Source organism: Chrysemys picta, chromosome 4, assembly GCF_011386835.1.
Source record: "Chrysemys picta bellii isolate R12L10 chromosome 4, ASM1138683v2, whole genome shotgun sequence".
NCBI lineage: Eukaryota > Metazoa > Chordata > Testudines > Emydidae > Chrysemys > Chrysemys picta.
This window is the reverse complement of record NC_088794.1, coordinates 94986704-95001051: the sequence shown is the minus strand read 5'-3', so window position 1 is coordinate 95001051 and position 14348 is coordinate 94986704. Positions and strand designations below refer to the sequence as shown.

Here is a 14348-nt window from a genome sequence, read left to right as displayed (position 1 = left end):
TAAACAAAGGATACCTTTGGCATCATGAAAGTAGATGGAGCCAAAATTGTGGGGTTTGGAATGGCACTGCAGTTTAAAGAAAGGAAAGCCACTCAATATGCTCTGCTCCTCGAGGAAAACAATGAAAAACCATCTACTTCAGAACAATTTTGCTTGCTTATATTAATTTCTGTCCCTCTTTCCCTTTGTCTTTATTACCGTACATATCTGTATCAAAATATGACCTATGTGATCTAGAAACTAATTCCACAATTAGTTGTGGAATAATTATGATGTCAAAATGGGAGAATTTGGGGGGACACTAGCAGCAGGAAATGAATTAAGGAACATATATCTTTTATTTTCATAGAATCAAAGGATTTGTTGTAGGGAGTCAGACCCCTAGTTCATTAAGCTAAGTAAGTAGCAACCATTACCTGATGCTTCAGAGAAAGATAACTCATAACATACACATCCCATAATGCCTCTAAATCAATTGTGTGACAGTTAATAGAGGGAGAAATTTCTTTCTGATCCATAGATGTATGCTCTGTAATGAAAACTGAAGGACAAAAATCTGACACCAACAGAAATGTTTCTAAATGGTATTGCAGAACTTCCATGAGACATGAGCAGGTCTTTAGCTGGATTCTGCCACTTTACAGTCCAAGCAAACACAAGAGGTAGATACTGTAGTTGAAAATTTACCTTAACTGCAAGACAAAAAAATATTCTCATGGCTCAATAACTTAAAACTCTCAAAAACAATGGAGGTAACTGTCTTCATGGTCAATCTATGCTAGTAGCCCTGCTGTCATCACACATCTCCAAGTACACTCAGTCAGCCCCAGCTGTGAAAGCAATGTTGCAGCAGCTATCAGTCTAGCTCCAGGCCTTGAGCTGGCACCAAGCAAATTCATGCATCCTGACTGAATTCCTGCCCCTCAATCTGATTGAGTCCAGATTGGATTGATTCTTCTTTTACATAATTTGTACAGGGTCAGGAATTTCTCAGCAAGTTCTTTGACAGCAAGCACTGGAATATTGGCTGCAGCTCTGGCTGTTGCACATTTTTGTTTTTTATTTCCTAGAGAGAGTTGGGGATGAGGTGGTGTGAAACTGGAATTTCTCTCCGAGCAATGCCTGGAGTGTAGGATACTGTGTTGCAACAATTAGCTAAAACAAGGTTAATTCCACTGATACACACTTTCCTGAGGACATCTTCACTGTTTGATTCTCCTTTGGCACTAATATCAAAAAGCAAGCCATGTTGGCTTCAGCCCAGTTAGAAACAGGAAAAAACAAAGGAAAGACTTCTAAGACGGTATCGCAAATAAGGAAAACCAAATTATATTTTGTATGCATGTGTACAAAGAACATTAAGAGACTTTTAATACAGAGTCTACTTCTCCATGTTATCTGTACACAAATTATGAGTAAGTCACAAGAGAAGTGTCCCTGTTTGAATTCCATGACGTGCTGCCATTAAATATTTATGATTGTAGCAGGCAGTAGATAGATCAGACACAGTGGAAAACTAGCTTCCCATCAGATTCACATACATGGGAAGGAACTGAGTAAGGTTACAGGACATGGCATAGATACAACTCTAGGATGGATCACATACCCTCGTGCAACCCATACTTCAGGACCGACACCCACTATTTTAGATCCAGGTTTTGTTCATAGCTTTTCCACTTATGAAAATATGAATACTAACCTTTTAAAGTACACACAACTATATTCATACTATGAACTGCTATCCTCTGCAAGTCAGTTTTTGAATAATCAATTGATCAACAACTGGAGGCTATTCAATTGTATGGGCCACTGACTTTGGGCTGGCCACAATCAAGCCAAGAGAAAATAATATAGCTGAAACCTAAAAATTCAAGTGTACAGATGATTACATAGGAGATCCTACCCCCAATATCATCTGATTTCTCTGGTACACAGAAAAATGTTTATAGCCATATTAGTCCACTACATTATCTATATCAATTATATCTGTGTCAGTTGTATCTTTGTAAAAGTAACTGGTATTTCAGCTCATCTACAAAAAGGGTTACTTGCCCTGGCGTGTACTGTCTTGTCACCCTTTACTGTGGTAAGCTTTCAAAGCCTCTAGGTTTTTAAAAGGCACACAGTGAGAACCAGGGAGAGTTTCCTTCCTCTCCTTCTTGATAGTGCTATGCCACCTCATGGTTTATGAGACTAGTACTACACATGCAGTCCATAGCAGGCTGTGCAGGGTTCCAGAAAATTTACTTGAGCCAAACACCCACACAGGAGTCTCATAGGAGAAGAGCAGACATTTCATCAAACCAGATATGGAATCAAGGTCTAAACTCCAGCACATCCAGAGTTAATTGGCGTATGCACATGGTTGCCCTGCTGTTTTTGTTTGACTAAAAATTAGAGGGGCTTATTTTTGTTGGATTTTCTGATAACGCTACAAAATAAGACACACCAAGCCCAAGATTGGTTTCCTACCTGTTACGCATCTTCAATTTCAACTTCCCCTTCAACTGAATTCTGGCTGTTTCCCTCCACACAGACATTGTCTCCTTTCTCGCTCCAGAATTCACATTCAGAGAAATTAGACGTGCCCAAACAAGATCCCACTGCTTCAGAAAAAGTGCTACTTAATGAATGATCTGTCTTTTGTGAATTTGATTCTTCATTTTAAGATGGGATCAATTATCAAAACTCAAAGTACACTGTACATTTCCAAAAGTTGATATTTTTAATCATAGAGAGAGATATTCACTCCTCCGGCAAAAGATGAGAAAAGAAACTGACTTTGCATTGTGCACTAATGGTGAATAGATCTGGGTTCCATCTGATCGGCCGAAGAAGCAAATTCCAGAGTTGAAAGACATACCACTGAGGATAGCAAACGACCAAACCCCAGACATTTAAGATTCAGGCACTGTTAGGTTGAGATCTCTGTTCATCCCAAAGTCTGCAGCAGCAGCATATGAGAGCGGGGGAAAAGAAGCAATCTCTCGGACAGCCAGGACCCAAGCCATAATGGGCTTTGCACCTTAGAACTAGAAACTACAGTAACTCCAGACTTAAAGTCATCCCGGTTAATGCTGTTTCGTTGTTATGTTGCTGTTCAATTAGAGAATATGCTCGTTTAAAGTTGTGCAATGCTTCCTTATAACATTGTTTGGCAGCCGCCTGCTTTGTCCACTGCTTGCAGAAAGAGCAGCCCGAGGGAGCTCGCTGGTGGGGGCTTGGACCCAGGGTGGACCGGCAGCCCCCCCCATCGGCTCCCCGCTCCCCTAAGTTCCCTGTGCGGCAGCCGCCCAGCAGGCTATCAATTGCTGGCAGTTCAGCTGTCCCTCCCCACACTGCCATATGCTGCTCCTGCCCTCTGCCTTGGAGCTGCTCCCGGGAGCTTCCTGCTTGCTGTGCAGGGGGGGGGGGGGGAAGAGGGAGAGTGGGGCCAGTCAGGGTGTCCCCCTCCCCCCTGCTCCTGCCCCCGGCTTACCCCATCGCCACAGAGTGGGGGAAAGGGAGGAAACGACAGACTCAGGATGGAGGGAGCTTGCTGGCAGGAGCTGCTGTCTCAACTTGCTGATCTACTTAAAAAGGCAATGTACTTAGAGTGGGGTCAGCATACTTAAAGGGGCAATGCACATCTCTCTCTCTCTCTCACACATAGGGTGTGGTTTCTCTGTCTGCCATGCTGTCTCCCCTCCCTCCATTTGTGCTGCCTTGTAGAGTGTGAAGCTACATTAACGTGTTAACTCTTGAGGGCTCAGTCAAATGCTAGTTCATCATTTAGCAGTAAGGCATTCCCTGGGAAATATCCCACCCTCTTCCACCCCCTGACCACCACCTCAACCAAGCTTCACAATCATCATTGCTGTGTACAGTATTAAATTGTTTGTTTAAAACTTATACTATCTGGTGAAAAAAATTTCCCTGGAACCTAACCCCTTCTATTTACATTAATTCTTGTGGGGAAATTGGATTTGCTTAACATCGTTTCGCTTAAAGTCGCATTTTTCAGGAACATAACTACAATGTTAAGCGAGGAGTTACTGTAATTTCTTCTGGCTGTTTCCTAAACTTTCTTCACTCTTTCATCCCCTTTGGAATACTTTACATTCTGTAGGATCTGTCTGCTCTCTCACCTTACCCAACACTACAGCTCCCAGGGTTTATGTGCCATCATCTATGTGGCAATTCAACTGACCCACAACCCACAGCTCTCAAGACTCATGCAGTTACTTTGCTTAGCTTTCAATATATTTTATCCCATGTCTCCTGAGCTCCTGTGCAGAATCCACTTCCGGCAACTCACCACTCAAGTTGTCTTGCTCTAAGGACATTTGTGAGATTCTAGATGAACTCATAGCCCTTTCATTTTCTCTGGCTTCTATAGCACTTGGACTTGAAAGTACAAGTATCAATCAACATTCAGCACATTTTGCTCTTGAGCATGACTCGCTTCTCATTTGGCTAGTTATGAGAAAACAAAGTTCTTGTATGGAATGCCAAAAAGTGAAACTTGGTCCTGTGACAGCATTTGCAAGCTTGAGAGGCTGACGGCTACAAAATTTTGGAAACTCGATTTTTGCATTAAATCCACCAGTAACTCAGTTTATATTTATAAAGTAAAACACATTCAGCAGCTATTATTTGGAAATGCACAGATAATGCAAAGAGCAACTTTAAGGATCCCAAGCTATGTAGTGGTTCAAGCTAAGGACGGAAAGCCACGAAAAGCTTTGGCTTAGAAACATGAACGGTGATCTGATTAACTATATGGTTCTGGGTTTTGAGACTCTGGCCTAGTTGAAAAGTTGGATAAAACTGGAACCTCACAATGAGACTGCAGCTGAGCTGTCCTGAGTAATTACAAAAATAAAACACTCAATATGACTGTACCATAAAACCTATTAACACTGATTTCATTACAGGATTGAAATGTCACCCTAACTAACCAAAGAAAATATTAATAGGAAGAAGTGAGAAAGAAAACTCAAGAGGAAGAACAAACCAGAACAGCAGTTAAGTGTATCCTGCCAAGCAAAAAAAGTGGAGTTGATGATCCGACAGACAGACCTTTTCACTCTCCAACCACTGTGATCCTATGTCAATACTGTCAATCATGCTATGAAGAAGCTTGTCCAGGTAAGTTAAGATAGCACTTTTGACTGGTTAGTGCTCCCTAATAGCAGATTGATTGTGATGCACAGAATGCATACCAGTTATGAATGAGAGCCCATCCAGCAGAACAAAGAAGAGTCCAACTCACTCAGTAAGGCAAAGATCTATCAGACTGTCCAATGTCTTCAGCAAGAACCATCAGTTTCCCCTACTGACATCTTCCCCTACTGACATCTGTCTGCAAAGAGTGCATTTCTGACCTGTCCTCTCCAGAAATGCAGCACTTGATCTAACACCAGCCCTAAAACTCAAAAAATTGTGAGTTGGCTTAAAAATCATGATTGATATACATATACAGAGTCACACACACACACACACAAGAAATTTGTGGCTCTTTTTATTTGCCTCATGGTTTTTGAGGGTGAGATTTTTCAAAGGCACAAAGGGGAGTCACATGCTCAACTCTCACAGACTTCCAGTGAAAACTGGGCAACTAGCTCCCCTTTGTGCCTTTGAAAATCTCCCCTGAGCCACTTGGATTTTTCAAGCTTTTCTCCACAGCCAAGGGAGCTAGAAATTTACATATTTTAAAATAAAGCTGTGGCCTTAAGAAAAAAACAGCTTATACTGTGAGACTTGTGATAACAGGTCGAGAATTGGCAACACTTGCACTTATAACACTCTGGTATCCACTCCAGCTCCCTTTACATATTATTCTAGTCACCGAGTCCACAGATGCATGCAATAGTTAAAGTTTGAAAAAACAACAGGGAGAGCTTATAAGTCACACAGGCACTGGAGATGGTAGCTCCTAGGCACTTGGCATCTTCCTCACAAAAAGAGCAGTAACTCTGTTTTAAAGAACCACTCCTTCCCACACAGCACATGGCTCCAGCACATCCTGTCTATGTTCTTCTTGCCCTCCCTCACACAAAAAATCTGTCCTACCTACTCCCATAACCCAAAAGAGACTTGGGGGTAATTATTAAATATTCCAGAATAAGGTACATTCCCTTCCATAAATTCACACATGAACCACTCCAAATCCCCACCACCACCACCATTATTTACATGGAAGTGAATAAGTGAAAATCCAGATACAAAATATTTAGGGCTAGATTCACACTTGCCAAACCGTACTCACAAGAATGGAAGGAGATGGGGGTGGAACAGATGGTATTAAACCACCTCAGTATTTCCCTAATTGTGGGATTGGCAAGCAGGTACTAGTCCATGTGTAAGACAGAACAGCCTTAAACCTGCTCTACCTTATGCCAGACGCTTATGGTCTCAAGGGGCTGTTACAGCAGCTATGGATCAGGCAGTTGTAATAGCTTCCTGGCCATGAGCCTTATGCTAGGACTGGGAAAGGGTAGGGACATAGTGGCCATTATGTTGACCTTTTATCACATGGGGATTCACCTGTGCTGGGAATAATCCCCAAGTAGCTATTTAAGCCTAGTTTTTGGCACAAAACAGATTTAAATGGCCAGAAAATCTGAAACTTAACCAAAAGCAAGTGCCAGGCACATGGGCTCAAATTACTGATCTGAATTGCTGCATACATTGCTTGTACTATTGTTGATGAGGCTATATTACCCAATACTGCACCACATTTTAGCACACAGGCAGAATCAGGCCAGCGATATCACTACAATACTAACCACAAAGCACATGAGAAAAAAGAATAAATATACCTTGTGGTCGCTACGTGTTAGACATTTCAGGTGCAACTTGGACTGCTGTATTAGTACTAGAACTAGTACTTCATTACATGTAGGAGATACAGCTTAAGAACAATATCAGGGCTCCCTAATCCCCCAGATCAGTAGCATGGTCACTTTGGTCTGCGAGTGACCTGCACCTCACTAGCATCAGGGTTTTCCATTCTCAGTCTACAGCTTGGCGACAGCATCATATTATATGTAACAGACATGGGCTGAGGAACAGCGATGCACTCCCCACTAGGCTAGGTTGGGCTGTTTCTTTTCCCTCAAGTCTCCCTCTCACACCGTGCCCCACGCACAAACACTTTGATTTTCTTCAACCGCCATTTTTGTTGTTGAGTGCAAAAAAGATACCCTCTGGTCAATGGATGAGTATAGCATACAAAAGGGTTACTAAAATGTGGGTATTTATTTATTATGCTCCCATTGCCTGGGTACATTACATACTTTAAAACCATGAACTGTGAGGTCTGCACTGGCTGCAGTAGCCTCTCTTAACCCCTTTCCTCCCAATCAGCCATCAATAATGAGCAGATCAAGATCAAGCAGAAACTTGGCTGAAGAGATGAGCCTCGCACTGGGCACTAAAAGTCAGCTAACTTGCACTCTGGTACACAGATATATTTACTTAATTAATTATTAATAATACACTACGTATGGTATATAAAAATTATGTAGAAAGACTAAAGTCCACTTTAATTATCTTAATTTTTCTTAGGGAGTGGTGTATAATTAACAAAGTCACACTGCACCTATCATAAAAGGAAGCTTATTTCCATGTCTATCCTTTCATGTGTTTTAGAAGGATGGAAGGGTTCTCCCTGTTTCCCCTTCGCTACAGCCTGCTAGTATTTGCTGAATGAAGGATCTGCATGTCTTTGACAATTTTCCTTACCTGCAGAAAAGTGCAGCTGTGCAGGTTGGGAAGAGAGAGTGGAAAATTGACTCCCAGCAAGAAATCTTTATTTCCCAGACACTGAGTCCTCTGTGGGTGCTCCCCTTCTGGATCTGTCCAGGAGCGCAAGTGATGGAGCCTGTAGGAGGCTTTCAGAGACAGGAAAAGAGCTAACCATCTGAAATAAACAACAGTAAATGCACTTATTCACTGCTCTGTGGAGGGGGCTTAAATAGATACAGCAGGGCTGTGGTTGACATGTCTTATTCCTTTAACATTTTGTTTTTACAGTATTCTGGCTTTGGGGAAACAGGGCTTTTTTTCCCCAATCCACATTCCAATTTAACTATTTTTCATTTTTACTAGTACCTTTCTCTGACTTCTCCACAATCATCTGCATATATAGATACTCGTGGTAAGAACAATGTACAGAGCTACACAAAGATCTACGTTAACGTTGTCACTTCAGGAGAAAAAGTCTTATCACGTTACTGAACCACAGAACAGAAGTGACTGGTCCAATAATCTCAACCATGAAAACCTACAACACTTACATATTACCCTGGCAAGATATCTAGATTTATTATACTGCACTCATTTTTATGTTGAATTTTCTTTCAGTTAACAGCATGGTACTAATCCATTTTGCAAAAAAATGCTCACTTCAAAATTTTAAGATTCAGAATTTTCATTTTAACACCCTCCCCCACAGTATTATATAACATAAGCAGGCTTGGCAGGGTTTGATTTAAACTGATAGATGTCTATAGAGATAAATTTCAGCTGCCACACTGAAATCGACCAAAAAAAAAATCCACCAGGAACGAGTGCAGCCCCTTGACACCACACACCTGCAGATATCGAATGTCACTGGCTCTGTGGAAGCACAGGAAGCCCTTCGCAGCCCTGCTCTTTCACTCCCATGACAGTGGGGCTGCAGAGGGCTCCCTGCACTGCTGGAAGGCTGAAACAGGTATACGGAAGGCTGCAGTCCTGGCAGGCAGAGAAGAGACCTCCAGCCAGGACTGCAAGGAGAAGGAGAAGCCTCCAAACATGAAGGAGGCCACCCTGCTGCTGAATGGCTCTGTCACTGGGCAGGAACCATTCACCAGCAAGCTCAAGCCCAAGTGGCCAGGGGCTTGTCCTCCTTCTCGGGGCCCTGGTCAGGGGATCTCTGCTCTGCCTTGCCAGGATCACAGCCTCCTCAGCGCCTTGTGCCTAAAGGGATCAGGTGTCACCGGCCCAGCAGCCATGCAGGGAGCCCTCTGCAGCTCCACTGTCCCAGTCCCGCTGACTCGGTCACCAGCCCAGAATGTGGGAGCCATCCCTTAGCAGGAACTGTCCAGCAGCAGGGTACCCCCACTTCACCACCTGGCTAGGGGCTCCTCATTCTCCTTGCAGCCCTGACTGGGTGCCTTGGGCCCCTTGGTGTGTTGCACCGCCCTGCTGTCAGTGCTGGAAAACCGCTGCAGCCCCGCTGTCTACTAGTGGAGTCCACAGTGCAGATCCAGCATGGAGTCCTTCATGGTTAAAAGTCTATCAACCTGTAAGTGTGCCTTGGAGAATCATTTCATGTTGTGATTGGCACACATGGAAGGAAGGCAACAGTAACTGCAGTTACTGCCCAGAGTAATTCTCTATAAATTTTAAAATATACAAAGACAGAGGAAAAAAATTAATAAAAACAGAGAAGTAGTGCAGTCTATGGAAGCCTGGATTTTATTCTTGTCTTGGCTCTGCCATTGCCCTGCTGTGACACAATGGGCAAATCTTTTCCTTCACACCCTTTGCCTGTCTTGTCTATTTGGAGTGTAAACTCTTTGGGGGCACAGACTGTGGCTTGGTCCACACTAACCCCCACTTCGAACTAAGGTACGCAAATTCAGCTACGTTAATAACGTAGCTGAATTCGAAGTACCTTAGTTCGAACTTACCGCGGCTCCAGACACGGCAGGCAGGCTCCTCTGTCGATGCCGCGTACTCCTCTTGCCGAGCTGGAGTACCGGCGTCGACGGCGAGCACTTCCGGGATCGATCCGGGATCGATTTATCGCGTCTAGACAAGACGCGATAAATTGATCCCAGAAGATCGATTGCTTACCGCCGGACCCGGACGTAAGTGTAGACCTACCCTGTCTCTCTCACTATGTGTGTGCAAAATGCCTAACGCAACAGGCCTCTGATCTTGTTGATGCCTCTAGACACTACTGTAACACAAATTAATAATAAATGATAGCTGATCATAGCCCAAGAACATGCAAATTTATTACAGAAATACTTATTAAACTGCACATACTTTTCCTCTAAGTTTCTTTTTAAAATTAAATGAATAGAATTCATTTCCTCACCTGGCTAAATGTCCCTGATTCATGAAGTTTGCCATTTCTGCTGGAGAGACATCAATAAATCGGAGGAAAGAAAAACAACTTTCTTCATTGGTACCTAGATCACAAAAATGTCAAAGTTAAGGCTGATATCTGTTGCAGGTCCACATACAGGAGACAATGAGCACACATGGACCAGTCCAGGTGAATTCTGATCCCAAGGTTCTAGATATCCAAATGCCTTACTACAAAAAGAATGTGAAATGATATAGGAGCTCCAAAAGTAACCTATCCCTTTAGAGCAGTGGTTCTCAAACGTATTTGATCGCACCCCCCTTCTTTGTGTTTGTAGTAGTCTACATCCCCCCCCCGCCACACAAGTACATATGTGGATATATGCAGTGGCGGTGCTTCACTTGAGTCAGTTTGGGCTTCTTTGTTTTTCACTTGAGTTGCTTTCTTTTCCCTGTTGCACGAATGAGCCAACGATCCATTGTAATAAAAGCAAAACTGTGATTATGGTCCACATTTACAATTAAATGTGCACTTCTCGTCATAGCAAACGGATTAACGTACAGACGGCAACAACTTTGTATAATGCTATGCAAGCTTAACATATCAGTCAAAATGCACAGCACCATCTGAGGCCCTTATATGTCTGTAGGAATCAGCTTTGCTAGTTATTAATTGCTATGGGTACAATGTGTGCAATAATTTCCCCCCCCCCCAAAGCTTATCACGCCCCCAGAATACATTCCACACACCCCAACCCTGGGGGGCCCATCCCCCAGTTTGAGAACCTCTGCTTTAGAGGATGCTAAAGGTTTCACCTTGATTGCCATTCCCTGAATTCAAGTCACTGCTTCTGGGCCAGACAAGAGGAGGACTATTAAAGATGTCGGAAGGGGTACACTCATTTATTTTCATATTCTTACCATATTTAACTCTCCACCACCATTGGATTTTTGTATTAACTGCATAGAAAAATGTATCTCCCTGAAGATTTATCAAGCCAAAACTAATGAACAGTTACAGAGCAGCCCACAGGATATGAAGAAGAGCTGTACAGGCAGCACCCAATCACCCATGAAACCCAAATCCCTGTGGCTGCGCAAAGTCCTTCTGACTTCAATGGAACGCCACACAGATTAAGGGGTCCATACTAACAGTTCTTGATGCAGGAATAGAGCCTTAAGTGTGCTCCTGCTCCTCTTCCAAAATCTACCCTCTCTTTCGGCAAGTTAATTACCAGGTTCTCTCTTACTAGCACAGTTAGTAATAGCAATTTTAAATGGAATAATACATCAAATGTACAAAGCTTGTTTAGTTTTCTGTTCAACTGGTCACTAGTTTGGATCCAGCAGTCTCTCAGTTTAATTCAGGTCCATGTCCATTCTCCTACTGGTCCATAGGAAAGAGGAACATGTAGCTTGGTGTACTATAGAAATTGCTCTAAAATGTTCCTGAGGTTTCACTGGGTTGAATCTAAGAAGAATTCGCAAACCTCAAACTAGTGTACAAAAGCTATATTAACTCTTTTAAACTGGACTAAAAGGGCAAGAGATAAGAACAGGAGAACGCTGAGGCTAAACAGAGCTCTTTTAGACTATCCTTCTATCTTGCCTCTTATTAATCAACTGAAATAAGCTTGTTGACTTCACGTCAAGTGCTAAGGTTGAAAGGTTCTAATGAATTGTGACCAGAGAGGCACAGAATCTATAGTCCCAGGGAGAAGTTAATCTACACCAATTCTCCCTCCAAACAAGACAGCTTGCAACATCATACTGAAGTGTGCTAGCCACCTTAACTGCTTCCCCAGGGAAGTAAACCTACCCTTCCTATGGAAGAGAGACTGCTGGATGTGGTCCGGAGCGAATGGCGAAAGTAAAACCCGTAACCACCTGAAAATGAACAGAACAAAATAAAAAATAAGAAAGTGGTAATTTAGTTCACATTCAATCAAGAAGTCAGAAGTACTAAGCTCTGACCCCAAACTACAGAGTGACTTTCAGTTACAGTATCACAGTTTCACTCTCCTCTTGCTGTCAAGGAGTCTACAGAATTTGTTAAGAAACCTGATCCTCCAGTTTTCCAGTATTGCATGATAATGAATTAATGAAAAGCAGCAGCCACAATGTATTTTACTTAATTTAACCATGAGTCAGAACATCATTTCTGGATGGCTTTTCATATTGGGAAAGTGCCTATCCTATCCTTTACTATTAACTAATGGTTTATGTGATCCACTGCTCTGCACATTTCTCATGATTGAATGAGATAAAGATTAAGCAGGCATTCCCATAAACAGAGCAACCAGCAGACTGCACTCAAACATCTCTTTTCCATCTGCTGTAAGCTATTACTAGCTGTCAAGGCACTGGAAGATGCTCACAACTTATCATGTTACACCTAATCAACACGGATAGCTTCCTTACATATGAAAAGCCACTCAAGGGAAACCAGGTTCCTCCAGTATTCTACTGAAGCTTAATTCCATTACACATCATCAGCAGAAAAAGGAGAGAGTATAAATTGTTTTGTCTTACTTTTCCTGAAGGCGTGTCTACACTTACAGCAATACAGAGGTGCAGCTCCGCGGCTGTAGTGCTTAGTGAAGACACTACCTACATGCCGCCGGGTCTCCTGTTGGCGTAAGTACTCCACCTCCCCAAGAAACAGTAGTTATGTCGACAGGAAAACTTCTCCCGATGACATAGTGCTGTGTACACTGGGGGGTTAGACTGGAATAACTACGTTGGATTTTCCATACCCCTGAGTGACGTAGCTATACAGACATAAGTTTGTAGTGTAGACCAGTGCTGACTTGCTTGCTCGTTAGAGGATTAGTTGATGAGTATGGCTCTGCTATGAGAGAACACTGAATATTGGGTGTGTAACAGTTAAATAAAATGAAAGAAAACAGGGAAGCCATCACTTGGCTAGCACTATTTAAAAACCTCAGGGAATGGGGTTAATCAGAACTTATAGATTCATACACATTACAAGACCACAAGGGATAACTGATCTTCTAGTCTGACATCCTGTATAACACAGACCATACAACTTCCTTGAAATATTTCCTATTTGAACTAAAGCACATTTTAGAAAAACATCCAATCTTGATTTTAAAATTGTCTGTGATGGAGAATCCACCACAACCCTTGTTAAAATTGTTCCAAAGATTAATTAGAATCTTCACTGTTAAAAATGTATGCCTTATATCTATAAATTTGTCCAGCCATCGGTTTTTGTTATACCTTTGTTTATTAGGCTGAAGAGCCTTTTATCAGGTATTTGTTCCCCACATAGGTACTTATGAACTGTGATTAAGTCTACCCCTTAACCTTCTCTTTGTTAAACTGACTATCACTATAAGGCATGTTTTCCACTCCTTTGATGATTCTCATAGCTCTTCATTGACCTCTCTTCAATGTATCAACATTCTTCTTGACGTGTGAACACCAGAATTGGACAAACTATTCCAGCAGAGGCAACACCCAGTGCCAAATGCAGAGGTAATATAACTTTCTTATTCCTACTTGAGATTTCCTTGTTTACACAACCACGGATTGCGTCAAGCCTATTGGTCACAGCATCACACCGGGAGCTCATGTTCGGCTGATTATCCACCATAACTCCCAAGTCATTTACAAAACTACAGTTAAGTCTGAATAACATTATAAAAACACTGTAAAGTACTTGAACAGTTTCACTTGTCATCTAGTAGCAGGTGCCACAAGAAGCAGGTGGGCTGCAAGCTGGTAGGGACAGAGTGCTGTGGACACCACACACAGGACCCGTATGGGGAAAAATCGTCTCACACTAGTCTTTAGTGACAGCTCACTCATCCTTCTCTCTAAAGGCATTAAATGGCCCCAAAGGGAGCTGCAGCTAGCCCTCCTCAGCAAGGAGGATAGGACAACAAGAGGAGTTTTGAAGGTAATTGGAGAACAAAAAAAAACCAAACCAAAAGGTAGACCTTACAGCACCTCCTCAAAATAACAGTGCACAAAATGCAGACACATGCCATAACAGACAGGAATATGCTAACACATGCTTTATAATACAAATACCCACTTAAACAATGCTACACATCCATTCATGGATGTATCCCCCCAGCAAGAGAGTGAGAGAAAAAGATATACAACTCAAACCAGCCCTATCAGCAAAATTTCAATGTTGTGTAGGCTACTGACTATTTCAGTCTCTGGCTAAAAGCTTTACCAGCTCCATTTTGTCTAAAATCAAAATTTTGGAAGACTGACTGACTGAAGAGCCCCATAAAACCCTTGCAGAA

The 14348-nt window shown here is 42.4% G+C and overlaps 1 protein-coding gene across 1 annotated transcript in view; it reads right to left on the bottom strand.

Moving 5' to 3' along the window:
* Window positions 1-14348, bottom strand: part of INO80 (INO80 complex ATPase subunit) — a 117122-nt gene that overhangs the window by 45511 nt on the left and 57263 nt on the right. The window contains exons 22-24 of the mRNA XM_005284688.4: window positions 11885-11952; window positions 10076-10169; window positions 7729-7906 (exon numbers count right to left, since the gene is read on the bottom strand). Of these exons, the coding sequence (XP_005284745.2) occupies window positions 7729-7906; window positions 10076-10169; window positions 11885-11952 (340 nt within the window). The remainder of the gene's footprint in view (window positions 1-7728; window positions 7907-10075; window positions 10170-11884; window positions 11953-14348) is intronic.